The sequence below is a fragment of the Eleutherodactylus coqui genome, chromosome 7 (genome assembly GCF_035609145.1).
Source record: "Eleutherodactylus coqui strain aEleCoq1 chromosome 7, aEleCoq1.hap1, whole genome shotgun sequence".
In the NCBI taxonomy this organism is placed as follows: Eukaryota; Metazoa; Chordata; class Amphibia; order Anura; family Eleutherodactylidae; genus Eleutherodactylus; species Eleutherodactylus coqui.
In genome coordinates, this window is record NC_089843.1 from 155,705,284 (window position 1) to 155,733,016 (window position 27,733).

The 27,733-nt window shown below is 42.2% G+C and overlaps 1 protein-coding gene across 17 annotated transcripts in view; it reads left to right on the forward strand.

The window, feature by feature from the left end:
• The window catches only part of ANK2 (ankyrin 2), a 491,615-nt gene that overhangs the window by 323,407 nt on the left and 140,475 nt on the right, over positions 1 to 27,733 (forward strand). For 9 of the 17 annotated variants that reach the window (XM_066573871.1, XM_066573864.1, XM_066573865.1 and 6 more), the window contains exons 5-7: positions 14,090 to 14,188; positions 14,714 to 14,899; positions 25,874 to 25,972. In XM_066573871.1, coding sequence (XP_066429968.1) covers positions 14,090 to 14,188; positions 14,714 to 14,899; positions 25,874 to 25,972 — 384 coding nt within the window. Of the gene's footprint in view, positions 1 to 14,089; positions 14,189 to 14,713; positions 14,900 to 18,204; positions 18,229 to 25,873; positions 25,973 to 27,733 lie in introns of all 17 variants that reach the window. The other 8 variants (XM_066573863.1, XM_066573861.1, XM_066573859.1 and 5 more) reach the window with 1 other exon arrangement.

The window sequence follows — 27,733 nt, forward strand, 5'->3', positions numbered from 1 at the left end:
CATTGCAGTCAATGGAAGTCGTACATACATTTTCCGCATAGAATAGAACATGCTACGATTTCTTCCCCGCGAGCGGAAAATCTCAGTTGATTTCCGCTCATGGGCAGGGGAGAATCATTTAACACAGCATGTCAATGGATGGACATTGCTGCAGAATTCATGGCAGGTGTCTGGCCATGATTTCCACAGCAATAATCCGTCCGTGGGCATTGGGCATTACCCAGGACTTCAGAAGAGAAGAGTTGAGGGGGTACTGATTTCTGACAACCTCAAAATGAGTCCGCAGTGCGGTCAGGCAGAAGGTAAAGTAGGATGCTCCGCTGCATACCTAGAGGTCTACCCAGTAGAAAGAGGGCGATTGTGATCCTGCTCCATAGAGCTCTGGTGAGACCACATTGGAAATACTGTGTTTAGTTCTGGAGACCTACAGAAAGATATTGATAAAATAGAACATGTCCAATGATGGGCTACTACAAAAATGGTAAAAGCTCTCAAGAACAAGAAAGACTTAAATAACTAATTTTTATACACTGCAGGAAAGAAAGGAGAGGGGAACATAATAGAAATCTTTATATATGCTAAAGCTATAAATAAGGTCCAGGAGGGAAGTGTTTTTATTAGGACCCTAAACACTAGAACAAGAGGGCACAAACTGAGTCGGGGAAGGAAAGAGTAGTAGATGGTAGGAACAAACTTCCAGCAGATGTAGTTGGAAAATCGACAAGAAGTTAATTCAAACGTTACTATCACTTCATAACTTAGATATCACATTGGCATGGAACATTTTTTCGCATTGGCCAAATATGTCAGAGAGATAGTTTACCCTGCAGCATATGAATATATGAACTATGGGATAATTGGCATCCATGGAGGGTTTCACTTTTCTCTAGAGCAGCTCAGCTTGTCGTGTAGTTTGGACTTCATGGACCTTTTCAACTACTTTTCATATTCATTTTACAGTTTTATCAGTAAAAGATTGCATGCACCCCCTAGATACTTCCATATTTCTGGAGAAGCAATGGCGTTATAGAGCTGCTTCATAGCCAGTTTTATAACTAGACCGCAGGTATAAAAATGCTTGCAGCTGAATGTTTCAGGGTGGCTGGTTCCTCAGGAGTAGGGCTGAGGCTACTGATATTGCGCCCTATATCTGTTACATATGTAGCGCCAACATATATGTAGCACTGCACAAATTGTTGCATTCATGACGGTGTCTGTTCCCAATTTGTTCTCACAATCTAATTTCCCAGACACACACTAACCCATCAGAAGGAAACCCATGCAAACAGGGGGAGAACATACACCCTCCGTACAGATGTTGTACTTGCTCAGGTTTGAACCTGGGCAGGAAGACAACAGTGCTCACCGCTGCCCCACCGTGCTGCCCGTTGCAGCTGAAGCCGTGCTGGGAGCACTGATCAGTCATTGTTTTAGCTGCTTCTTCTAAGGTCAGCGCTGCTGTGTGTCAAACCCACTTCTGCCTCACGATACAATTTTGCTTTGTGACCGTGTATAAAGCCGTCAGTGTGTACATGCGTCCATGTTGCGCTAACCCTAAAAGCTGTTCATGATTAGAGCAGAGCTTAACCATGCCCATTTTTAAGTCCTATATGCCTTATTATAAAAGCTAAAGTACTAAAATATGTAGTTGGGGATTTTAGTTAACTGTAAGCTAACTGGAGAAACCAGTGTCAGGCAGCTGCTGCCAAGGTAAATAGGTCATGGGGTATATCAAAGGAGGTCTAGGGGGACACAATAATAGGCAACCCTGCAGATTAGGGAAATGGTCACCCCTTAAGAGGATAAGGAAAGATATTATTTAAATACCTTAACACTAGGAAGCGGTAATGTCATAATTAACACCCCCCATTTCCTCTCGCCCCCCCCCCCTCCTCCTTGTTAACAGCCTGCTCACAACATACAAGATGACTGTAATGAGTTGCATGTATACGTTTATTGAAATTGTGTATTACACTCAAGTTGACTGAGTACAAAAGAGATGTGCCATGTTATCATTTCAATTAAAAAAAGTATTGGAATTATTTTAAAAAAGGGGGGGGGGGTCTAGTTGCACATGATGAGAACATTGTTCTTCCTCTTTACAAGTCGCTGGTCAGGCCACACAAAGAATATTGTGGCCAGTTTTGGGCACCAGTACTCAGGAAGGACATATCAGAGCTTGAGCGGGTACAAAGGTGGCAACTATAGTAGTAAACAGAATGGGCGGACTACAATACCCAGAGAGGTTATCAAAATTAGGGTTATTTAGTTAAAGGGGTTTTCCAGAGAATCATCAGGATAGGTCATCAATAGTTGATCAGCCGGAATCCGTCACTTGGGACCCCGATGGATCAGCTGAGCGGGCACATGCTGTCAGCGCCGCAATAACACAGGGGTTGGAGCGAAAGCCTGCGCGCCGACATCCTTATAGTGACCGGTGCTTGTAATTGCAGGCACGGGTCCGATTGATTTTAATGCAGTTACAAGCGCTGGCCACTACATGAAGGTCAGCACGGAGGCTTCCGCACTGACCTCTGTGTTGTTGCGGCACTGACAGCATGCACTCGCTCAGCTGATCGGTCGGGGTCCCAAGTGAGGGACCCCAGAAGATCAACTATTGATGACCTATCCTGATAGGTCATCAATAAATAGTATTTCCCTGGAAAACCCCTTTAACTAAATAATCCCAATTTTGATAACCTTTCTGGTATTGTCTGCCCATTTCATTTATTACTTTAGTTGCCTACCTTTGTACCCGCTCAAGCTCTGATATGTATCTCTTGAGTACCGGTGCCCAAAACTATACACAATATTCCATCTGTCAACTATTGATGACCTAAGGGCTTTTACCCACTAGCGTGTTTTTAACGCTGCGATATCGCTGCGTTTGTTTTACTGCAAATGTCCATGGAACTTTCTAATGTTAAAATCGCATCGCACAAAAATCGCAGAAGCGTAAACTTGCAATTTTAACATTAGAAAGTCACATGGACATTTGCAGTAAAACAAACGCAGTGATATCGCAGCATTAAAAGTATGCTAGTGGGTAAAAGCCCTAGTAACTATATATAAATATATCAGGGGACAATACAGAGATCTCTGCCATCATCTGTTTATACCCAGGAATGTAACAAGGGGGCACTCTAATAACTATGTATAAATATATCAGGGGACAATACAGAGATCTCTGCCATCATCTGTTTATATCAGTAATGTGACTGTAACAAGGGGGCGCTCTAATAACTATGTATAAATATATCAGGGGACCAATACAGAGATCTCTGCCATCATCTGTTTATACCCAGGAATGTAACAAGGGGGCACTCTAATAACTATGTATAAATATATCAGGGGACCAATACAGAGATCTCTGCCATCATCTGTTTATACCAGTAATGTGACTGTAACAAGGGGGTGCTCTAATAACTATGTATAAATATATCAGAGGACAATACAGAGATCTCTGCCATCATCTGTTTATACCCAGGAATGTAACAAGGGGGCGCTCTAATAACTATATATAAATATATCAGGGGATTATGCTGATTGCCAGATTGGAGTCAGGAAGGAATGTTTTTCCTTAAATGGAGAAAATTGGCTTCTACCTCATTGGGGTTTTTTTTGCCTTCCTCTGGATCAACATTGGGAGGTAATAGGCCGAACTGGATGGACATATGTCTTTTTTCAGCCTTCCATACTATGTTACTACATGTGCACTCACCAAACTGGTGTCCTTAAAGGGGTTGTCCCGCGGCAGCAAGTGGGTCTATACACTTCTGTATGGCCATAATAATGCTCTTTGTAATGTACATTGTGCATTAATTATGAGCCATACAGAAGTTATCAAAAGTTTTATACTTACCTGCTCCGTTGCTGGTGTCCTCGTTCCCATGGAGCCGACTAATTTTCGGCCTCTAATGGCCAAATTAGCCGCGCTTGCGCAGTCCGGGTCTTCTGCTGTCTTCAATGGGGCCGCTCGTGCAGAATGCCGGCTCTGTGTAGCTCCGCCCCGTCACGTGCCGATTCCAGCCAATCAGGAGGCTGGAATCGGCAATGGACCGCACAGAAGCCCTGCGGTCCACAGAGAGAGAGGATCCCGGCGGCCATCTTCAGCAGGTGAGTATGAAGACGCCAGACCGCCGGGATTCGGGTAAGTACTACCCGGTTTGTTTTTTTAACCCCTGCATCGGGGTTGTCTCGCGCCAAACAGGGGGGGGGGGGGGGGTTTAAAAAAAAACCGTTTCGGCGCGGGACAACCCCTTTAAGTAAGTTTACAAGCGATATACAAGCACATTCAACATTCTGAGTGGGATGTAGTGACTTACAGCCTTTTACAGGGACTGATAAATCGTTCAGAGTTCTACATGCAGCAAGAATCTGAATGGTTATCGTTCAGTGTAAATGCATGCCTTGACTGAGTGGCGAATGAGAATTTGTTTGCTTCTTGTTTGTTGTTCAGTTTTGCATGCAGAAAACTGAACAACAGATCAGCCCATGTAAAGAGGCAGCCGTTGTCTTATGAAAGACTGCCTGTTTATTGTTAAGGGAGGCGTGCGGGCTGGAACGATCCTCGGCTCACTCCACCTCCATTCACTAGCGATGATCGTTCTTGTTTAAAATCACAGGTGCAACTATTGCTGCAATGACCTGTCGGTCATCCCATGGAAAAGCATCCTTAAAACTTATTGTCCTTGCCTGACAACTTATTCACCCTTAGTGAGTAGACTGTTTTGTACCTTAATGACCAAGCTACTTTCTTATTTTTTTTTAAAGTGCTGTAACGTTTCCATTTTTTTTTTTTTTTGGCTTGATAGCTATATTAGGGCTTGCTTTTTGTGGGACAAGTTGTATTTTTTAATGGCACCACTTTAGGGTACATGTAATGTGCCATAAAACTTTATTATTTTGGGGGGGAGGGTGATGTAAAAAAACCCTTCAGAAATTCCACCATTGTTTTTAGGTGTTGTTCTATTGGCGTTCACCATGCTGTAAAAAAACAAACAAACTTGACAATGTCCTTCTCTGGATCAGCACAATAATGGTGATACCAAAATGATCCAAGGGGACTTGCATAGCATAGTACTTCATTACTTCTGTAATACAGTATACTTGGCATATGCCTTCAGCCTATCAGACTGTGCAGAAGGTGGGGTCTGATAGGCTGAGATACCTGGCAGACAAGGAGGACTTTGTCGGGCCTCCTGCTACCAATGTAACCCATCGGTACCTTGTGATCACATTGCAGGGTGCCGATGAATGACAGGAGGAGCCTCCACCCCCATCAACCGTTTCCATGCCGCAATTGCTATTGGTCATGGCATGGAAGGGGTTAAACAGTTGGGTCCAGAATTTTATCCGTGACTGTTACAGTAGGTTCTCAGCTGTTAGTAGATACCTGAGCACCAGACCTATTCAAGGAGTTTTAAACCTGCGCAGTAAATTAACTATGGTATGTGGATGGTTTAACCCATTAAGGACCAAGCAAAGTAAATTTACAGCGCTTAGTCCGTGGCATAAATCCCGGCCGATAGTAAAAATATGGCGGGGGGATTAAAGCCTCTGCTTCTGCAATCAATCAGAAGCAGGACGGGTTGTCAGCTGCTAGTCACAGCTCATAACCCTGAGGAGGTGGGAGAAGTGGTTTTTAACCCTTTGTGCCTTCTCCTTTTTTTAGTACACATCTCTTAATGAGTGCTATGTACTAAAGAGTGAAAGTGTAAGCGTTTCTTCCACTACGTGAGTCGGCAGTCACGTGACCGCCGGGATCCCTTGGCACAGCAGAGCTGCAGGGTCGTAAGTAGACCCTGATCAGTTCTTCCAGTGATTGTGTCACTACAGGGGATGTCTTACCCTGTAAATGGGGCTCCTATGGATGCCCCAGCTACAGTGGGAAAGTGTCAAAAAATAAAAAAACAGACCATGTGCATGTCCCCCAGAGGTCTAATATGACGTCATGGGGGACACATATAGTAAAAAACATAATTGCATAAATAAAACAAAATTACAGAATAAAATAAAAATATATACATAAGAAAGAAAATAACTCAAAGCCGACCAAAACAGTGGCCGTATGCGCCCTGTAATCCAAAACCATACATATTATATATCAGAACGTCCGAAACAAAATGAGGAACCCATTACTGTACTTTATTTTAATGTAAATATACTAATTAAAAAAAAACTAACTATAAATGTTAAAACCCACAATAAAACTAAAAAACAGGGGAAAAAGTCAGTGAAAAAGATATAAAAAAATTAGCCCTATATGTCACGGGGAAAAAATGCAGCAAAAGTAATTTTGGTTGCTGAAGGAAAAAAATTAGGGCAATTAAACCCCTACATGGGTAAAATCCCTAAAAAGTGCCTGGTCCTTAAGGTACAAAACAGCCTGGTCCTTACGGGGTTTAAGCCCAGCACAGAGCTCTATATAGCTACAGCGTTGGTCACTTAAAGGATAATTATTTGTTGAGGCATAGAGTAAATTCTAGATAAACCTAAATTAGTCCTCTTTTTGTCTTTGAACCGGTGTTAATCCCAGAGTTTGTGTCCCATATGTTTCTGTAGTAATAGTTAGATTTTAAATAAGTGGGTTTTTGTACAATGAAGCGGCAGTCGTTGGGGATAGTTCATTAGGATACATCATTCAGTGCATTCAGCTGCTCTAGCATTTCATTCATTAGATGTCCCATTACCATGAGACATTTTTTGCATAGTGCCCAACATGTCACAGGGATTGTTTGCATCTTGGTTTGTGTATTGGTTACCAAGCACTTGGTTACTGGTAATTCCATCTCCGAATAGCAGGGACGAGTGTTCTCGCCCTCACATGTGATCACACGCTGCACGCTCCTCGCATTCTCTGCCTTAGGCCACTTCCACACAGCAATATTTTGATCAGTACTTTGCATCGGTATTTGTAAGCCAAAACCTGGAGTGGCTCCAGAACAGGGAAGAAGGAGAAATCTTTCCCCTACACATTTTCTCACTGTAGGTTCTATACCTGGTTTTGTGTTACAAGTAGGCCAGGCTCACATGAACAATCCGAATTCCGCATACCTGCTTATTATGTACTGCAGATTACCGCAGGCACTTGCTGTCAGTCATGCGCAGTACAGATTTTTTCTCTCTAAATATTTGTACTTCCTGCGCCGTCACTGGGCGATGGTGTGGGTCCCCACAGCCTATCCGCAATGGCAGTTGTGGGTGGGCTGCGGGTCGGATTGACTTCAATGGAGGCTGTCTGCTGCAAAATAGAGCAAGATGGGATTTTTTTTCCCCCCTCCGCTTGCAGAATACGCAATTCGTTTCCGCGAGTGTGAAATAAAAAACAATTTTTACATACCTTTCAATGCGTGGTATTTGCTGCAGATCCCCCGTGCAATAGGAATCTGCCCGTGTGAGAACGGCCATACTGATGTAAAATACTGATCAAAATATTGCCGTGTGGAAGTGGCCTTAGATTTATTCCAAAGGAACAGTAAGGGTTAACTCACATGGCTATATTTGCGCATCGTATTACGCTGTGCTGAATCCCCACTTATTTACATTGAGAAATTCAGACTAGCGTATTTTTCACATGACTTTAGGTTGTGTGAAAAAAAACACAGCTGCCCTATATTGGAGTGTATTGTACACCCAGATACCCCAGTGTAGACAATGGGACTGCATAAATGCACGGCGAATACACAGAAAAATCTGCATATTCACTGTGTGTTTGTGTGCACACTAACTGCAGATCTGAGAGCCTGTAAGTGCAGGGGAGCTGAACCTGTGAAGACAGCCCCCCCCCCCCCCCATCACAGCTAAGAAGATGTCCTAAGTTCCTAGTTGCAAGAGAAGCCGAGGGACTAATAACAGGCAGTGGATTGCAGAGGGGCTGCACTTCAAACTTGATTTACAGTGGTAAAACTAAAATACTTGAAAGTATCTTAAAAGATTGACAAAGGCCCAAACAAGAGACCGTACAAACAATAATGGAAATAAAGTAAGGCAGACTGATAAAACCAGGAGCGCAGATGTGACTAAACACAAGCACCAAAGCTTAATCCATACTGACAAGTCAGACAATACTAGAATCAGAGCTAGGTGCTAAAAACTAAGAGCTATGAATACTGGATGAACTGAATTGTCACAGCTATCAGCCGTGCGGACTGATAAACAATATTTAAAGGGAGGCTAGCAAACAACAATTCCTCCCTAACAAGGTAGACTAAGCAAACTGAAAGATGATCCATTGGAATGGTTACGTTTTGAGAACAATCCTATGGTGACTGCCTCAACAACAACTTAGACGTGAGAAGATAAGGATGCCACAGGAATTCTCCTGTGGTTCATAGCAAATGTCAGTATGCTGTAATAGGGCATAAGAGCTTGGGTTGTCATCATGTGCCAATCCATTTAAAGGGAACCTGGCACCCAGTTTGAACCTTATAAACTAGTCGCAGCACATTAGTCAGTAGGAAAGATATCTAAACGTATATATTATGGTTAGCCTAGCCTACCTTTGGAAATTAACTCTCTAAATATCCTATGCAATATGCAAATTAGGTTCAGACGGTCCGTGGAGCGTTCCAGGCACCCGCAGTCTTCAGTGTATTCCAGCCTGTGAGTGACACACATGACATCGCCTGGTGACAGGTTACCTTTAAAAACACAATACCATTTGGTTGATAGGTTGCTCATCCGCCCAACGCTGTCTTGTCTATTGTCTTTTGTTTATCCATACCTTTTGTCTCCTCTGCTACAATGCCCTCTACGATGACAAGAATGTTTGTCCTAGTTGGCTGTCTGTCTGCAGCTTCTGTGGTTTCCTCATTACCCATGACTTTCCATTTCTTATTTTAACACAGTGAGGCCTGTATATATGCAATTTTCTTGTTACTAGGCCCAAAATCCACCACTGTGATATAAGTAATATGTATAAATTGTACTCACTGTTACATGAACAAAATGTATTAACCGTAAAGTTCATTTAAGTTACAATTTCTTGTTTTAATGGTACGAACTCCGTTTAAACCCTGTAGATGTCGGCCCACACAAAAAGCAGTAAGACATTGCACATCTAATATTAAGTGCACATTCCCTTTTAGTATATCGCCTCCTTAATCCGGCTTTGATCTGGAATAAAGGTTTTGAATCACTAGTGAAGATTTCATTGTACCACACAAGAATAACAGTCTTTCATTCAGTTTTCTTATGTTCGGTGGAACGCTTTTTGTAATTTTACAGTTCACAATATGCCATAAGTTCCCAATTAGATTGAGGTCAGAGGAATAAAAATTGCTGAAAAAATAAGAATGTTTTGGTTCTTGGAATACAATGTCTTGGACTGCACCAATACAAAAATAATATATTGTGTTTCAATTTTAAAAAGGGTTTCTATTGTGCAAAAGTAGCAAAACATAAACCATATCAATTTGGTAACACCGTAACCATGCTGACCAAGACAGTATTATTATTGGTGGTCTGTCGGGGGCGTCCTGAGCCCGGTCACCTTGTGTACGTGCCCTCACACCCACTGGTCCCAATACCCCCTAACAGTCTCGTCAGAACGATCTAGGTTGCAGGCAATTTGTCGATACGACCATCCAGTTTCTCGCATTCTAATAATGCGCCCCTCTCATACTGCGTTAACTGGGTGAAATCTCTTTGATTTCATCATAGTGGCGTGTCTAGTGGTCAACGAGCTCTACGCAAGCAGAAGAAGAGGTCACTACACACAAGGAGCCTCCGAGAACCTTTTTATAGGCCAAGAGGGGAACTACTTTTAGGGCTTCAGGTGGCAAGACCACTTATCTAATCACACCACAACTGTAATAATCATTTGCATATCTGCCTGAGATGGAACTGCATGCTGAGTATTGGAGAAGAATGACAACTTCTTCTAGATGCTTGATTTAATTATTCTTTATAGTGTATACGACATGTGTTACAGAAATAGCCACATCGCAGATATACAGTATACACAATGTTACACATATTACACACATATTTACCTCAGATAGCCAAAGTCTGGATGTCATTTTTTTTTGCCCCCCACAGATTAGAAAATTGTCAACATAAGGTAGCCAACCCCTTTAACCATGTCACTTTTAGCGTAGTCTTGGCACATTTTAGTAAGTTAAAGTCCAGTGTACAGTATAAAGTTCTTGGTTTTAGGCATTGTTGAGCCAATTGTAGTTGGTTACTAAATATTTGTCCATCTTTTTTAAGACCCTCAAGCTTCAGCTTAGTTGTCCAAATACAACAGTTTCTCACTCATCTGTGCCTCAATTTTGGGTTACATCCAAAACCAGCTCATCTTGTTTGTAGTACTTGAGTTGTCCCCAGTACCAGTTTAATACTCCTCAGGCAAGAGAGCTGAAGATAGTCTATTCATTTTTTATACTACATCTCCCATGGTATATATTGATTGCAATGCTGAAAACCCACCTTGAGGATTCTAATCCCTGAAGGCCACAAAGCATTTTGACTACAGAGGGCCTTTTCCACTTTTCCCAGTTCTAATTAAAGTCTATGTCTTTGCTACCCATTTATCCATGATTAATCCTAAATGACCATATGTAAGAGCTACTCTTAGTATTCCCATGGCTTCTGTGATTGGTCCTGCTGGTATGGTTGTGGTTTCCTTGCTACCAAATGATTTCCTCACTCATAAGGTACCTCCAATATCATGTTATACTTTTGCCTTCTTCCCCAGATTTGCTGTGTCGATTTATAAAACATATTAGATATTGATAGTTCAAGAAAGGCTTTCCCCCTTATTAGTTTTGATAGGCTCTGCTATGCCTCCTGTGTTCCTCGCACCTTCAATTGCTCCTTTACTCTCTCAAAAAAACGTGGCAGCAAGTTGTGCCGCGCTTTCAGCTGTGTTGAAAATGCTGGCCATTCATTTCAATGGGTAACGCACAGCATTAAAAAAAAACACGTAAAAATAGAACATTCATCGCTGTTAAATCACGGCGTTCGAAACGCTGCAATTTAACGCTTGTGCGAGCAGCCCCATTGACATGAATGGGGGCGTTGTACAGCGTTAAATGCAGCGCTGGAAAAAATACCTCTGTGAGAGGGGCTTTACTATATCAGTACAATTTATTACAATTAGTTTGTATTCTAATTAGAGATGAGCGAGTATACTCGCTAAGGCACATTACTCGAGCGAGTAGTGCCTTAGCCAAGTATCTCCCCGCTCGTCTCTAAAGATTCGGGGGCCGGCGTGGGTGACAGATGAGTTGCGGGGGGGGGGGGGGGGGGGGGAGAGGGAGAGAGAGATCTCCCCACCCCCCGCACCGGCCCCCGAATCTTTAGAGATGAGCGGGGAGATACTCGGCTAAGGCACTACTCGCTCGAGTAATGTGCCTTAGCGAGTATACTCGCTCATCTCTAATTATAATCTGTCATACATAGAACTTTTATAACGGAATTTGCAGGCTATTTAATGTTACAATATTAACAGCTGTCTACCCAAAAGTTTGACATTGACTTTCACCATTTGCGTACTTTCGTCACTCCTTGGCATCATCTTCCCCCATTCTTCTTCCTACCCTTCTATTTTTTGTATTCAACATTTTTCTTAGTGTCTTGCACATTAAACTGCGAGGTTCTCGGATGCGACCCTGTGCCTCTGCAGTGACCCCCGGCTTACCTGTCCAGAGTCTTCTCTCTGCTCTGCGGATGTGCCGGCTGGTGCACAGCCGTCGGGCCGACGATGACATGAATAGTGCAAGGCTTGCACGCTACAATTTCCACCCCACGGGTGGGATATCGCAGTTCATTTCTGCTCGTGGGAATGGGAGTTTTTTAATGCTTGTCCTATGGCCTGTATTTGCTGCGGGATCGGGAGCTCCAGATCTCACAGTGCAAATACACCCATGTGCATTCTCCTTATCCTTTATTTGTATGGCTCTGATGTTTGACATTGTTTCTTTAGCATCCCATGTTTGGTACTTCCTGTGTAACTGAGAAGTGTGGGTACATTTGGGCCCGTTCTTTACTGCCACCATGAAGAAATGTAACATGGTTCCGTTATGCTTCTCATAATCCGTGACCCCAAACTACAAAGCTGAATACGGTTTGCAGAGACTTTTTGATGTCTCGGCACATTCCCAATAAGATATGGGTTAGTTCTTGCACAAACTCAGGCAGGACATCTGTAGTTTCATGTTGCCTTTTTTTATATTTGTTGACATATCTTTTTGTACACTTTTGTATATTGTATTTTGAAGATTCATTAAAATGGAGAACCTCTTTAAAAACTTCATACAGGAGGACGACGCAGAAGCTTATGCTTCCAGATGTTTTACTTTTGGGGGAAAATCCCAGATTATACACTGTGCATCTACTCTGCAATGTCTACATTAGTTATCACTAATCAGAATCCCTTGAGTTACATGAGTCAGGCAGGCTCCATAAGGGAATGCGGTAAGGATGGAATTTTATTTTATAGGCGGAAGCGATATGAAACCACTTTCTATACTTTTATATTGATGAAAAAGAATCTGATCCCAGAGACATCCAAATATTTATGTTCTTAGATTGCAGTAAGATTATCTGTCTTACAAACAGACGGGCGGCCTGTGGAGGCTCCGGATCAGGTTTCCCAACCTAAAGGCAGGTGCTTGATTAGAAAACCAGAGCTGGCAAGACTTGAATAAAGATTTTTTTAACATTTTCCATTGGGACAAGTGTGGATAGCGGCATTTAAGAGATATTTGACACTGTAGCTGACAGTATTCCAAACTTGCTCGACACGGTTGTAGCGCAAGACATGGGACAGATCAGAAGACATCTTTGTCTTCTACAGATTCCTTATGCAGTCATAGACTCAAGGACTGCAAGCACACATACAATGCTACTTACTAATGATTACATTTACAGTACAGAAGCTCAGTAAATCTACTCAATTTTACGCACGTTCAGCATTCAGTATGTTGGATAATGGGCGTGGCTTAATTGCTGATCACAATTCTTGATTTTGATGTATTTAAATATTTTTCTTTAAGCCTCTCCTATAAAACAGCTGTGTTTAAAATGATAAGAAATACAGTAAAATAAAAACAACTTGTGCCTTTGTAGGAGAGTGACTAAATATGGTGGTCCCTCAGCGTACAATGTTGATTGGTTCCAGGGCAACCATTGTATGTTGAAACCAGAACGCTGTTGAAAACTGGTAACTGGTTCCGAAGTCCAAAAATATCAACTGAAAGTAATACAAATGAGGATATCCCTACATTGTATAGAAGCCTTTACATATAAGGCCTCGCTCACACAGGCGCTCAGCAAAGCGCTGCCATTTACTTTCATTTTCGGACGCAGCATTGGCATGTAGTGCTACCCATCATTGATGAAGTGGGCTAAACGCTAAAAAATGGAACAGACTCTGCTCAAGAAACGCGGCTGGGACCTGTAAATCACTTTCTATGTAGAAGACAAACTTTTTTAGGGTCTTGCACAGTACATAGTGTTCACCTGGTATTCATAGGAGCAGCTTATCCTGGCATGGCCAAAGAGCAGTACAGCATATGTAATACCACCTTACACTGTAGTGAGGCGCTACTAGACAGCCAATCAGTGCTTGCACTTCACTAATACAGGCGTTTTATCAGTGAAATGCCCATACTGATTGGTTGAAACCTCCAGCAAAGTGCAGGAGCTGCAGATCTGGGCTGTTTGCTACATTGTATGTTGAATCTTTCTTAAGTTACAATGATTCAGCCATTGTATGTTTAACCCTTTCCAATCCAATTTTGGATTCAGGGTTTCCTAAAAGGCTTTCTCTTTTTACTGTTATACAACGGTGCCATCTGCTGGCTAAAGCCAGTGTGTGCGCACCAGAGAGGCACCGACAGCGGAGCAGCTGGCAATAGACTGTAAGAATACCCTGTCGAACGTCTTCTGACATTGGAGCTGTACAAGCTTAAATCAGAATGTAGAAAGACATCAGACAGTGGATTGGAAAGGGTTAAAATATTGTATCCTGCGGCCATTGTAACCTGAGGGGTTATTTGTACAGTATTCAGCTACATCGAATAACTAAGTTATTAGATTAATAATGCATTCTGTCATGATGTTGCATTGCCTTGCCTTGCAGAATGGATTTACGCCTCTGTACATGGCTGCCCAAGAGAACCACCTGGAAGTTGTGAAATATTTACTTGAAAATGGGGCCAATCAGAGCACCGCCACGGAGGTAAGAGTCAAGTTATTTTAGCGCCTATATACTATGGTTTGCTGATATCATTCATGAGGTTAGAGCTGCCAAAGGACACTCATTGCAACCCCCTGCAGTGTACCTTCATCAGTACCCATATTTAATAGATATGTAAAAGCTATAAGTATTTGGTAAAGACCTATATTTCTGGTTGGAGCAGCGTTTGGTTGATGTTGAGATCCAACTTCCCTGTAAAATGGGAAAATGTTGCTTTGCAATTGTCCTTCGGAGTATTCCACCTACATCCATATGATACAAAACAGAACTCTGACCGCTATCTGAAAAGCAGTAAGAAAGTTCTTACTTAGTAATTGTCTAAACATGTGATAATAAACATTTCTATTGCTGGATGTAGGCTCACCATAAAATAGTAGGCGAGTTAATTCACTTTTTCTGGTTTGTTCAATAGTGATACATTTTCAGCTCTTTTTTTCTTTATGTTTTGCAATATATTAAGATTGATCATTGATTGCTATACTATGTGGATGTAATCTGTGTTTCCAGGATGGCTTCACTCCGCTGGCTGTTGCTCTGCAGCAGGGACACAACATGGTGGTTGCCATTCTTTTGGAGAATGATACAAAAGGGAAGGTTAGACTGCCAGCTCTGCACATTGCAGCCAGGAAGGATGACACAAAGTCTGCCGCCCTCTTACTACAAAACGATCACAATGCTGATGTGCAGTCAAAGGTAAGCTATGACAAATCACACAAATACACTGGCTGGCATTCTATAATATAGGCTGCAAGGACCAAATACAGGGTGAGCCAAAAAGAATGGGGCGAAAGCAAAGCTGATTTATTCATGCATGGATTGACATACAACACCAGAATGACATAAAAAGACAGAACAATTCTTCACATTTCTAATGCACTTTACAGATGTTGGCTGTGTTTATGAGACTAGATGATTTACAACAATACATCTCCGCTGCATTGCAATCAATAACTGGATATGCCAGAACACTTCTGGATTACCAACTTGACATTTGCCGCGTTGCCAGCAGCGTCCACATCAAACACCTGTAAGGTGTATTCAAATCTTGGAGTTCTGTCTTTTCATGTCATTCTCTTATTTTATGTTACTTTTGCACCATACTTTTTGAATCCCTTTATTATAAAGATGGGATAATAGATCAATGCATATTGGGCACTGTTAGTTGTGGGGAGTGCTACTCTGCTAGGACTGCTTATGAGGCATGTGTGGTTAAAGGTCCTATCCTATCTTATATTTCAAGAGGCTAATGTTTCAATAAGGCATGTTTGACCCTAAAGCATACCTGCACTATAAGATGACTTTCAGAATAAGCTGCCGTGTGCGTACATGAAGAATAACAATATTTCTGGACATTATATGACTCTTACCCTGCAGTTATCACTAGTTTTACCTCTCTGCAATCTGTATATCTAATTTTCAGTTCTCTATGAACTGGTGGGTGGAGACTAGCAGCTGTGATCTCTTCTATATACTGTACCTGAAGGATTCTGCTCTCTATCTATAGAACACACAGAAAAATAACATCCGCATGGAGGCGGCAGTGAGCAGATGTGGGTTTGCTTTGTAATACACTGATTTGACTTTGGGCTAAATCTGGAGGCAGCAGCTGGGCTACCCAGTATTCACTTTTTACTGCTCCAATCGGGGTCTTATTTTCACTGTAGGGTCCCCAGGCCATTCCTTGCAAAAATAGTCTGTTATGTCGCTGCTGGTGCTACACAAGACCTAGGCACAGGACCTAAAGGTGTGAACAGTGACTTAACCAGGAAACTTACTTGAGGTCAGGGTAGGTAGCATAAACTTCAGTATGGGAATCAGGAACAAGGTCAGGACTGGCAGAACATGTGCAATATGATAAATAAGCTAAGTCAGGACAATTGGCAGAGAGAGTAGTCCAATAAACATAGCTTCGGTCAGGGATGGAGAAATCAGAATAGTCAGGAACAAGCAGGATTCAGAAAACCAGGAGAGCATACAGACAACAGATCAGGCTTTAACAATAGGTGGAACCAAATTATGTAGGCATCCACCTAGGAGGATGCCCGATATATACAGGACTGTGTGGGAATAGGTTGGAGAAAGATTAACAGGGTGCGCACTGCCCCTTTAAGTATGGGGGCAGGTATATGTTCAAACCCTATGGGCAGAGACTGGGAACTAGGAAGGACATAGTGCCTGCCTCATGAAGGAGAGGAGTCTGAACAGCGACCAACTGCGGCAGGTAGGCCAAGAAGGCGGTTGCAACAGTGCAACATAAAAGGACACTAGAGAATTGAATAGTGCAAATGTAATTACACTAGCTGTAAATTATCACCATTAAAGGCAACTTGTCACCTCCCAACAGCACCATTAACTAAGCATGGGTGACGAGGAGTCGGGGGATTTATTTTTTTATACCTGCCCACTCTCCCCTTCCAATGCTGTCCCAGGTGAAGTTTGCCTGCCACACGAAAATTTGACTGTTGAGATTGTCATGCGTGTGCTTTCCCATAGGGGAAAGATAAGAGTCATATTTTCATGCAGCATGCGGACTTCACCAGGGGATCATCATGTGACCAAGAGACCGGATAAGTATAAACAATACATCACTCAGCTCCCCGTCACCTTCACATACAGCACCCTAACTTAATTAATGATGATTTGGGGAGGTGACAGGTTCGTTTTAACTCCAGCAGCCAGGTCTGTTGGAGTCTCTCTGCCTACTTTCTCATTTCCTCTCCTTAGCAGTATGGGTCATCACCCTCTTGCAGTTCCTGTTATAGGTTCTGTGTCTGTTACTAAAGACAGACTTCACATAACAACAGGCAGTGGACAGCAAATAGACCCATATTGCTAGAGGGATTTTTCAGCACAGAAGCTTCATTTTAATTAAAGTTTTTATTTATTTTTTTAACTTTTGGTAGTTAGCACATTGGCTGTCATATTAAAGGGAGTTTATCAGCTCACGTGATCCCCATAGGCTAAGTGTATAGACTCATAGGAGTTGACAGGCTTAAATCTTGCAATGTTCCCATGCTGTCCTTTGTTAAAGTCCCTGCTGAATGCACCCCATGGACTCCTTGTGCGTGCACTATGTAGTACTTTCATTCTGTGAGCATACATAAGTAGTCTGCTAGGTGCATTCAGTGGCTTTGACAGGTGACAGCTGGGGAATGGTAGAGAAGGTGAGTTTAAGGCTCCTATTGCTGGATTCAGCCTGTCATGATCACATACGTTTAGCTTCTAGGGCTCACCAGAGCTAAAAAAAACTCCTTTAAGACCCATCCGAAATTTGACACGGTGTAATTGTATAGGGATTTTTTTACTTTGCCAGATATGAAATACAGGGAGACATTACCAGCATATCTCCTGCTTTTCCATTCATTGCTAACAGTTGTCTAGTGTCAAGTTTCCATTAGATTACAGTTATCTCTTCTACATCTTCCCTATGGACTTGCAAACTTTGTGATGTCAACATGAATGATTGTTTAGCTAGTGAGCTGACATAGATATAACCAGGGCCCACGGTAGCCTGGTAATTTACAGAAGAAGCTCGTCAGGGTATAAACCCTTTCCAATCCACTGTCTGACATCTAAAGACATTCTGATTGAAGGCTGTACAACTCAGATATCAAAAGACGTCCGGCAGGGTATTCTTACTGTATATTACTGGCCGCTCTGTTGTCAGGGGCTTCTCCAGCATGTCCCATACCGCAGTACTGGCTTTAGCCAGCAGATGGCACCATTGTATGATGGCAGAAAGAGAAAGCCCCCTAGGAAACCCTGAATCCAAAATTGGATTGCAAAGGGTTAATCACTTTGATTGAATAGCGGTATACAGTGTCCAGTCGGCTAAGATCATACAGGGTGCAGAGTAGTGGTACTAGTTGTGTATTACAGTGCATTCAGAACACATATAAAGACCGTTCCTTTATCCATTTGCAATAGTTAATGTGTTGAATGTTATAACTTACCAAGTGCAACTAATATGTGCTCTTTCTCCAAATATGCTACTTCAGATGATGGTGAATAGGACGACAGAGGTATACATATAATACGCTTTTCTTGTTGATATTGCATGCATCCTTCTCAGTATATTGTGCTGCCACAGAGTGCACTATTGTTGCGTTTTCTTCTTTTCTTCATTTATGTATGTGACCTTTTTTTTTTTTTACACTGTATTGAAAATGTATACATTTGCATTTGAATGTAATTATTGTAAATGTGATTGTGACAGTGGAATGATGAGGGATTACAGTGAAAACAGAGCAGTACCTTGCATGAAAGGAAGCATGAGCATAGTGGATATTAGGCATACTGTGGGCGGTAAGTATCCGGGGCCGTACAGATGGGATTCCAAATTAGGAATGATAAGGACTAGAGAAGAGCGAGCATACTCGATAAGGCAAACTACTCGAGCGAGTAGTGCCTTATTCGAGTACCTGCCCGCTCGTCTCTAAAGATTCGGTGGCGGCAGGGGGTAGGGAGCGGCGGGTGAGAGTGGGGAGGAATGGAGGGGAGATCTCTCTCTTCCCCCTGCTCACCGCCGCAACTCACCTGTCACCCGCGCCGGCAGCCGAATCTTTAGAGACGAGCGGGCAGGTACTCGAATAAGGCACTACTTGCTCGAGTAGTTTGCCTTATCGAGTATGCTCGCTCATCTCTAATAAGGACTTCAATGATGACTAAGGCTACTATTACAAGAGTATCAATCACTAATGCTCATGATTTACTTGTAAAGGGGTATTCTGGGTTGTTACAACTGATAACCTATCGTCTGGATAGGTCATCAGTAGGTGATCAATGGGGGTCTGCTGCTCGGGATCTCCAGCGATCAGCTGATTGTCCAGTCCACTGTCTGTGCACTGGGACCAGATGTCATCCTCAGTGGTCAGGAGAGGAAATGTGCTAGCCAGTTTCACTCCAGTTTAAATCAATGGGAGCGGTGGGCTTCTATTACATTTCCTGCTCCCCATTACAGTGAGGCCGGATGTCCAGTCCTATTTGTAATGAGGAACAGGAAGTGTAATAGGAGGCAGCACTTCCATTGATTTCAATGATAGTGAAGCCAGCTAGCACACTTCGTCCCCTGACCACTGAAGATGACATCTGGTCCCAGTGCACCGACAGTGGACTGGACAATCAGCTACTCATCGGGGATCTCGAGCGGCGGAGCCTCATCGATCAAATACTGATGACCTATGGAGAGGATAGGTCATCAGTTGCAAAAGCCCCAAATACCCTGCACATGGATTTATAACTTCAGCCTAACAACTATCGTCAAATTATAAGCATTAGAGGCGGCTGCACCCTAAAAATGATGAGGAAGTGATGAGCAGGGTAGGTAACACTAGGTTAGTCATTGTCTTCATTTACACTACTAGATAACTATAATTAGTAATTATGTATGCAGGGAGGGTATGATCCCACATAGTGCTTGCCACACGACTAGGTTGCAACTCTGCCGGTGATGCAGGTTCGTGCAGCTTGCTAATGGATTAAAGGGAACCTGTCATCACTGTTGAGCTCCATAAACCATGTTTTGGGGCTCCAAGGTGAGGGAATAGGGAGATGTGTTTTTCTACTCACTGGGCGCCCACTTTTCTGTGCTCTGTCCCTGCAAAATTGGCACGCACACAGTGGGACACTTTTCAGCTGACTGTGTACATGTGAGATTCTACCATACAGATTGAGAGAGTGCATGCACATAGCTGGCTGAAAAGAGTCCCAATGAGTGAGTGTGCCAACTCTGCGACGGGGACACCACTGTGAAACACAGGTGCCTGGGCTCCTCGTCCTATCACCTTTGACCTCATAACGGGGCTCAGACTTGATGACCAGTTCCCTTAAAATGTTCACTAGCTGTAATTTGTTAATGGATCCAAGATTTTAGGCTGAAACCCAGAGACTGTGCATGTGAGACCGTAACCTCAGGAAGATGTTGATGTTTGAATGGCTTTAGGTCTTAGAAAAAGTTGTCTCAGCACTTTTAGATTTATCTTTAGCTGGGAACACAATGCAGTGTTATGCCCTGGTCAACAATGTTAGCACTGCGGTCTATATGACTGTATGAAGTGATATGGGGCAAGAATGAAATACAACAGATTCTAGTGCTATCACTTCATTGCACATTTCCCATTTCTCGGGGACCACAACTATAATCGGGTAGAGTGTTTATATAAGTTTTGATCATGATATGGTACATACGGTACATAGACTGACATCTTGCATGGCCAGAGTGGCCAGAAAAAAGATTTAGCACAGTTTATATGGTTTATCGACTAAACCTGCCCTGTTTGACCCTTATTTAGTACAATGTATAGAATTCTCTTTGTCTCCTATTTGGTGCCTCACTAATAAAACATTATTGGGCCTGGCATGTTCGTTACCCAGTTGGCATTTAACAGCGTCTAGTCTTACATTTGCCTTGCACCCTGTCCATGTAATGCAGGAAGGCAATGCTTAAACAGGTGATCTGGGTTGTAACAACTGATGACCTATTAGGATAAGCCCTCAATACCTGATTTGTGTGGGTCCCACTCCTGGCACCCCCACAATTAGCCGATTGAAGGGCCCATTGCAACCTTGCAAAACATTTGGGGAGACTTACGAAGGTAAATGCACCAGCATTCTAGCTCTATTTGCACCAAATAAGTAGCATACATGTCTTGAACCACCTTTTTAATGTGTTTTTAGACACTTTTTCGCCTTACTAGAGAAGGGGTTGACACTCGGAGGAAAGAAGTGTTACTCATAAGGCAGGGCCCTGGTTCAAAATGCAACAACATTCGCCAAACTTTGGCATAAAATATTGTCGTAAGGAAACTAATAAACACTTAGCAAAGTTGTTATTATTGAAAAAAATTATTCTTAGGCTAATTCTATTGAAATTCTGTCTAATTTTTTCCAAAATCTGGTGTAGCCCCTCTTTCTGCATTTTCTCATTTTCCAATGGCAGATGTCAAAGGAAGCCTGAAACTTCATGTTGGATTTTAGCATAATAGTGGGTGAAGGGTTACGTTCACAGACCTACCTGATAAAATGCTGCCCCTTTCCATTGAGAGGAGGACGCAGTCTGAGGCAGCGTGCCCATTTCAGCCCCTACATCCATCTTCCAATCACATTATAAATTACACAGCGATGGCTTTGCTGTATTTGGAAATATAACAAACGCCCTAGTTGTGCGCCGGCATGGGAAGATCAGGGTAGTTTAAAATGTGAAGGTCATTTTGCATACTTGAAGACTGGGACGAACCGAACCATAGCCGCAACATTGATAAGATATAGTATAGGGTTATAGCAAAACAATTAATAAAATTATCTGAATAGTAAAAGAGAAAAGAACTTGGTAACTATACATTCTGCCTGTATAGGGACATCTATTATTGTGAAGCAGGGGATGGCTTTAGTATTGTATATTATTCATCGACAGTTTGTAATTGCTACTAGAATGACAAGTTCTATAGCATTCAGTATAGGTCTAGTGCCAGAGTTCTATAGCATTCAGTATAGGTCTAGTGCCAGAGTTCTATAGCATTCAGTATAGGTCTAGTGCCAGAGTTCTATAGCATTCAGTATAGGTCTAGTGCCAGAGTTCTATAGCATTCAGTATAGGTCTAGTGCCAGAGTTCTATAGCACTCAGTATAGGTCTAGTGCCAGAGTTCTATAGCATTCAGTATAGGCCTAGTGCCAAAGTTCTATAGCATTCAGTATAGGTCTAGTGCCAGAGTTCTATAGCATTCAGTATAGGTCTAGTGCCAGAGTTCTATAGCATTCAGTATAGGTCTAGTGCCAGAGTTCTATAGCACTCAGTATAGGTCTAGTGCCAGAGTTCTATAGCATTCAGTATAGGTTTAGTGCCAGAGTTCTATAGCATTCAGTATAGGTCTAGTGCCAAAGTTCTATAGCATTCAGTATAGGTCTAGTGCCAGAGTTCTATAGCACTCAGTATAGGTCTAGTGCCAGAGTTCTATAGCATTAAGTATAGGTTTAGTGCCAAAGTTCTATAGCATTCAGTATAGGTCTAGTGCCAGAGTTCTATAGCATTCAGTATAGGTTTAGTGCCAGAGTTCTATAGCATTCAGTATAGGTCTAGTGCCAGAGTTCTATAGCATTCAGTATAGGTCTAGTGCCAGAGTTCTATAGCATTCAGTATAGGTTTAGTGCCAGAGTTCTATAGCATTCAGTATAGGTCTAGTGCCACAGTTCTATAGCATTCAGTATAGGTCTAGTGCCACAGTTCTATAGCATTCAGTATAGGTCTAGTGTCAGAGTTCTATAGCATTCAGTATAGGTTTAGTGCCAGAGTTCTATAGCATTCAGTATAGGTTTAGTGCCAGAGTTCTATAGCATTCAGTATAGGTCTAGTGCCACAGTTCTATAGCATTCAGTATAGGTCTAGTGCCACAGTTCTATAGCATTCAGTATAGGTCTAGTGCCACAGTTCTATAGCATTCAGTATAGGTCTAGTGCCACAGTTCTATAGCATTCAGTATAGGTCTAGTGCCACAGTTCTATAGCATTCAGTATAGGTCTAGTGCCACAGTTCTATAGCATTCAGTATAGGTCTAGTGCCACAGTTCTATAGCATTCAGTATAGGTCTAGTGCCACAGTTCTATAGCATTCAGTATAGGTCTAGTGCCAGAGTTCTATAGCATTCAGTATAGGTCTAGTGCCAGAGTTCTATAGCATTCAGTATAGGTCTAGTGCCAGAGTTCTATAGCATTCAGTATACTGTAGGTCTAGTGCCACAGTTCTATAGCATTCAGTATAGGTCTAGTGCCAGAGTTCTATAGCATTCAGTATAGGTCTAGTGCCAGAGTTCTATAGCATTCAGTATAGGTCTAGTGCCACAGTTCTATAGCATTCAGTATAGGTCTAGTGCCAGAGTTCTATAGCATTCAGTATAGGTTTAGTGCCAGAGTTCTATAGCATTCAGTATAGGTTTAGTGCCAGAGTTCTATAGCATTCAGTATAGGTCTAGTGCCAGAGTTCTATAGCATTCAGTATAGGTCTAGTGCCAGAGTTCTATAGCATTCAGTATACTGTAGGTCTAGTGCCACAGTTCTATAGCATTCAGTATAGGTCTAGTGCCACAGTTCTATAGCATTCAGTATAGGTCTAGTGCCAGAGTTCTATAGCATTCAGTATAGGTCTAGTGCCAGAGTTCTATAGCATTCAGTATACTGTAGGTCTAGTGCCACAGTTCTATAGCATTCAGTATAGGTCTAGTGCCAGAGTTCTATAGCATTCAGTATAGGTTTAGTGCCAGAGTTCTATAGCATTCAGTATAGGTCTAGTGCCAGAGTTCAATAGCATTCAGTATAGGTCTAGTGCCACAGTTCTATAGCATTCAGTATAGGCCTAGTGCCAATGTTCTATAGCATTCAGTATAGGTTTAGTGCCAGAGTTCTATAGCATTCAGTATAGGTTTAGTGCCAGAGTTCTATAGCATTCAGTATAGGTTTAGTGCCAGCGTTCTATAGCATTCAGTATAGGCCTAGTGCCAAAGTTCTATAGCATTCAGTATAGGTCTAGTGCCAGAGTTCTATAGCATTCAGTATAGGTCTAGTGCCAGAGTTCTATAGCATTCAGTATAGGTTTAGTGCCAGAGTTCTATAGCATTCAGTATAGGTCTAGTGCCAGAGTTCTATAGCATTCAGTATAGGTCTAGTGCCACAGTTCTATAGCATTCAGTATAGGCCTAGTGCCAGAGTTCTATAGCATTCAGTATAGGTCTAGTGCCACAGTTCTATAGCATTCAGTATAGGTTTAGTGCCAGAGTTCTATAGCATTCAGTATAGGCCTAGTGCCAAAGTTCTATAGCATTCAGTATAGGTCTAGTGCCAGAGTTCTATAGCATTCAGTATAGGTTTAGTGCCAGAGTTGTATAGCATTCAGTATAGGCCTAGTGCCAAAGTTCTATAGCATTCAGTATAGGTCTAGTGCCAGAGTTCTATAGCATTCAGTATAGGTTTAGTGCCAGAGTTCTATAGCATTCAGTATAGGCCTAGTGCCAAAGTTCTATAGCATTCAGTATAGGTCTAGTGCCAGAGTTCTATAGCATTCAGTATAGGTTTAGTGCCAGAGTTGTATAGCATTCAGTATAGGTCTAGTGCCAGAGTTCTATAGCATTCAGTATAGGTTTAGTGCCAGAGTTGTATAGCATTCAGTATAGGTCTAGTGCCACAGTTCTATAGCATTCAGTATAGGTCTAGTGCCACAGTTCTATAGCATTCAGTATAGGTTTAGTGCCAGAGTTCTATAGCATTCAGTATAGGTCTAGTGCCCATAAATGGTTACTGGAATAAATGCTGCATTGCAGGGAAGGGGAGAAGCAGAAGTTCTGCAGGCACAGTCATTTCTGTTTTGAGCCTACTCTTGCAGGCAATGAAACTGCACATTCAAGCAATAGCATTGCTGACAAAACAAGGCAGCAACCAATGTGCGATAACATATCACACACACAAATCAGTCGATGTAGTAGTAGCATTGCCATTCTTTTACTTAAAGGGGAACCTGTCATGTCCCCAGAGCTGCAGGTAGCACAGTATAGTGACAGATGGTTTTAGATGTTTTGCAGATATTACTTTTGATACTCTGCAGGGCTGGACTGGAGGTGAGTCCAATGACGCTCATGTATATTCCTATATGACCCCCCCCCCCCTTACCTTCCTCCGCCCTCTAGAAGCTGATTGACAGGTCTCCCTGCTACTCTGCATCCGGAGGGAGAAGGAGGGGTGCATATAGGAATATACATGAGCTTCTCGAAAGTAAGATATGCTAAACCACCAACCTTATAATTTTAGTGATGGACTACTGAATTCTGTCTATGACTAGAGTCTACTGCCCGCAGCCCAGACAATTTTGGAAGCCTGACCAGTTCCCTTTAAAAAGTGGCATAATATGCTTTTCTTGTCCTCCATAGATAAAGAAAACTAGGACCTCTGTCTATCTGTTGTATATAATTTCTCTTACCTAATTGCAATTTAGTGCAGGATTCATCAGAACTCACACTTATATGATGTCCTCAATATTTTAACCCTTGGGGCCTCATTTATCAAAACTGCCCAACAGTAAGATTGTCCTTGTTCTATAGCAACCGCAGTTCAGCTTTCATTTCCTAAACTATGAACAACCGAAGCGGTCTCCATGTTGGCCAGCTCTGACCAATGAGGCCCAAATGATGTGTCTTCTTGTAGTATATGACCGTTTCCTTTATGTGACTTTTCTCCTTTTTGTGCTCCAAAATAAATCCTGTACTAATGTAATGGCTTATTGCTGGCTAACCCGTTCCTCTTATTTACTGACCCTCTCCGGACATCCAAGCTGTGCCTGATACCCCTCGCTGCAGGTTAAGGCCATGTTCACACGGGACGGATTTGTCCTACCCGGAAAATCTGCATCATTTACAGTAGCAGCAAAGCGGATGACATATTAAAAATCCCGTCTGCACGCTGCGGAAAAAATCTGTACAAAACTGTGCGGAAATTGACATGCTGCGCAGAATTTACATACGCAGCATATCAATTTTATCACGGTTTACGCTTGTGGAATCAATCTCTTCCCAATGAGGGGCGACTTCTGCACCCATAAGCACGTGAACCTGGCCTAATGCTTCCTCACACAGTATATTGGGAACACCGCTTGCCTATGGTTTACCCTGTTGTGTTTTTGGATTTTGCAGAGTGGTTTCACACCTTTACACATCGCTGCTCATTATGGAAATGTCAATGTGGCAACGCTTTTGCTCAACAGAGGAGCCGCCGTAGACTTCACTGCAAGGGTAAGAACAGTTTTTATTAACAAATGTCGAAAGCTCTTCATGTTTTTTTACATTTTCAGTTCAACTTAAAGATTTTTTTTTTAAGATAAGCATCCTTATCTACTAGATCATTCAAAACCATAGTGGTTTTTGTCTAGATATTGCTGTTACTTGTTATAGCACCCCCTAGTGTCCTTGTAAGGAGCAGCATGTCCACAATGGAGGCAGACTACATAACTGACATGGGGCCCATAAAGTAGTGGGGCCAGGGGCTGAATGTCCCAGCCCCACTGATAACTCGCTGCCACCCACCTCTTCCCAAAGGTCCAACCACAGCAGTATAACTATGCCCCAAAAATACCAACTGCAGATACCTGATGTGTGCCTATGTCTCACAGTCCTGGCAGACACTGCAGTTCCATCTGCTCTATGGCACTTACTGTACTAACAGCAGCAGATGGGGGGAAAAAGAAAATCTGTTGCAGAATCTTCTTGCGTTACACGTGTAGTGTGACTGATGCGGATTTCACCCAACACGCTGGAAAGTGTGAAATACGCAGTAAAAATCCACAATAACGCTTGGCAAGAATGAGCATGCTGCAGATTTAATAAGACTTAGATTTTTCTTCTATTCTCGCACTGATTTGTATGGCTAAGCTTTCTACATATACGGCACTGTTCATTGCTGTAGATTTGTGGTACATAATATGTACCGTGAATTTCTAGCACTTGTGACACAACAGCACTTTGGCGCCGTGGCCTTAAAGGGGGTTTCCCACAACGTACAATTGCTTCACAACCTCTCTGTTCTTCCTGGTAGCTGCTGACCAGGACATGTGACTTCTACAGCCAATCACTGACCACAATGTTGTGGCCAGTGATTGGCTGCAGCAGTCACATGTCCGAAGCAACCAGGAAGGGCAGAGCGGTTGTGAAACCATTTTGAGTCTCCTTTTAAATGATCTAAATGAGAAATGAGATTTGTAATTATGTAGTTTAAAGGTATGATTCCTACATGTTACTCACCTAATGATCTCCAGATGTATAATTATTTTTTATTGCTCCTCTTCCAGTGTTTGCTTAGTTAAATGATTTGGGCTTGAACAGACGTCACGCACTTAAACGCCACACTTAGATGAACACGTCTTTCCTGTGTAGAAGAGCACATCTTCCCATTAATGTTCCTGTTCCCAGTGGAGGCTGATTCATACAGCCCTGTCAGTGCTTATCTTACAATATTAAGGGGAGACTAGTACATCTCCATGAATTGTCTGATAATACAGCTAGACACATTTTTTCTGTTTTGGCGCAGATGAGATGTTAAGAAGTAGTTTCATGCTTTTTAGGTATTGTGTATTACATAAACCATGTAGACTATATGCTACATAGAAAAAAAAAATATTTTTTTTTTTATCCAGGAATAGGCACTGGTGAGATAGTGTAGTTTTATTGGGATTTTTCTGGAAATTAAGTTTGAAGTACATTGAGTAAATATCCACAGTGTAGAAAGAAAAAGTAAGTGATTTCTTGATTTTAGTAACCTGTAGGTCCCTTTTAGCAGAAATCATTTCCACCAAATGTTTTCTGTAGTTGTAAATAAGATTTGGACAACATTCAGTTTTTCAATATTTCTGGGGTGCCTTGCATGAACAGCACTCTTTAGATCATGCCATAGCATCTCAATAGGGTTAAGGTCAGGGCTCTGACTTGCCCTTACCGAAGCATAAATTATCTTTTTTAACCATTCTTAAGTTGATTCACTTGTGTGCTTTGGGTCATAGT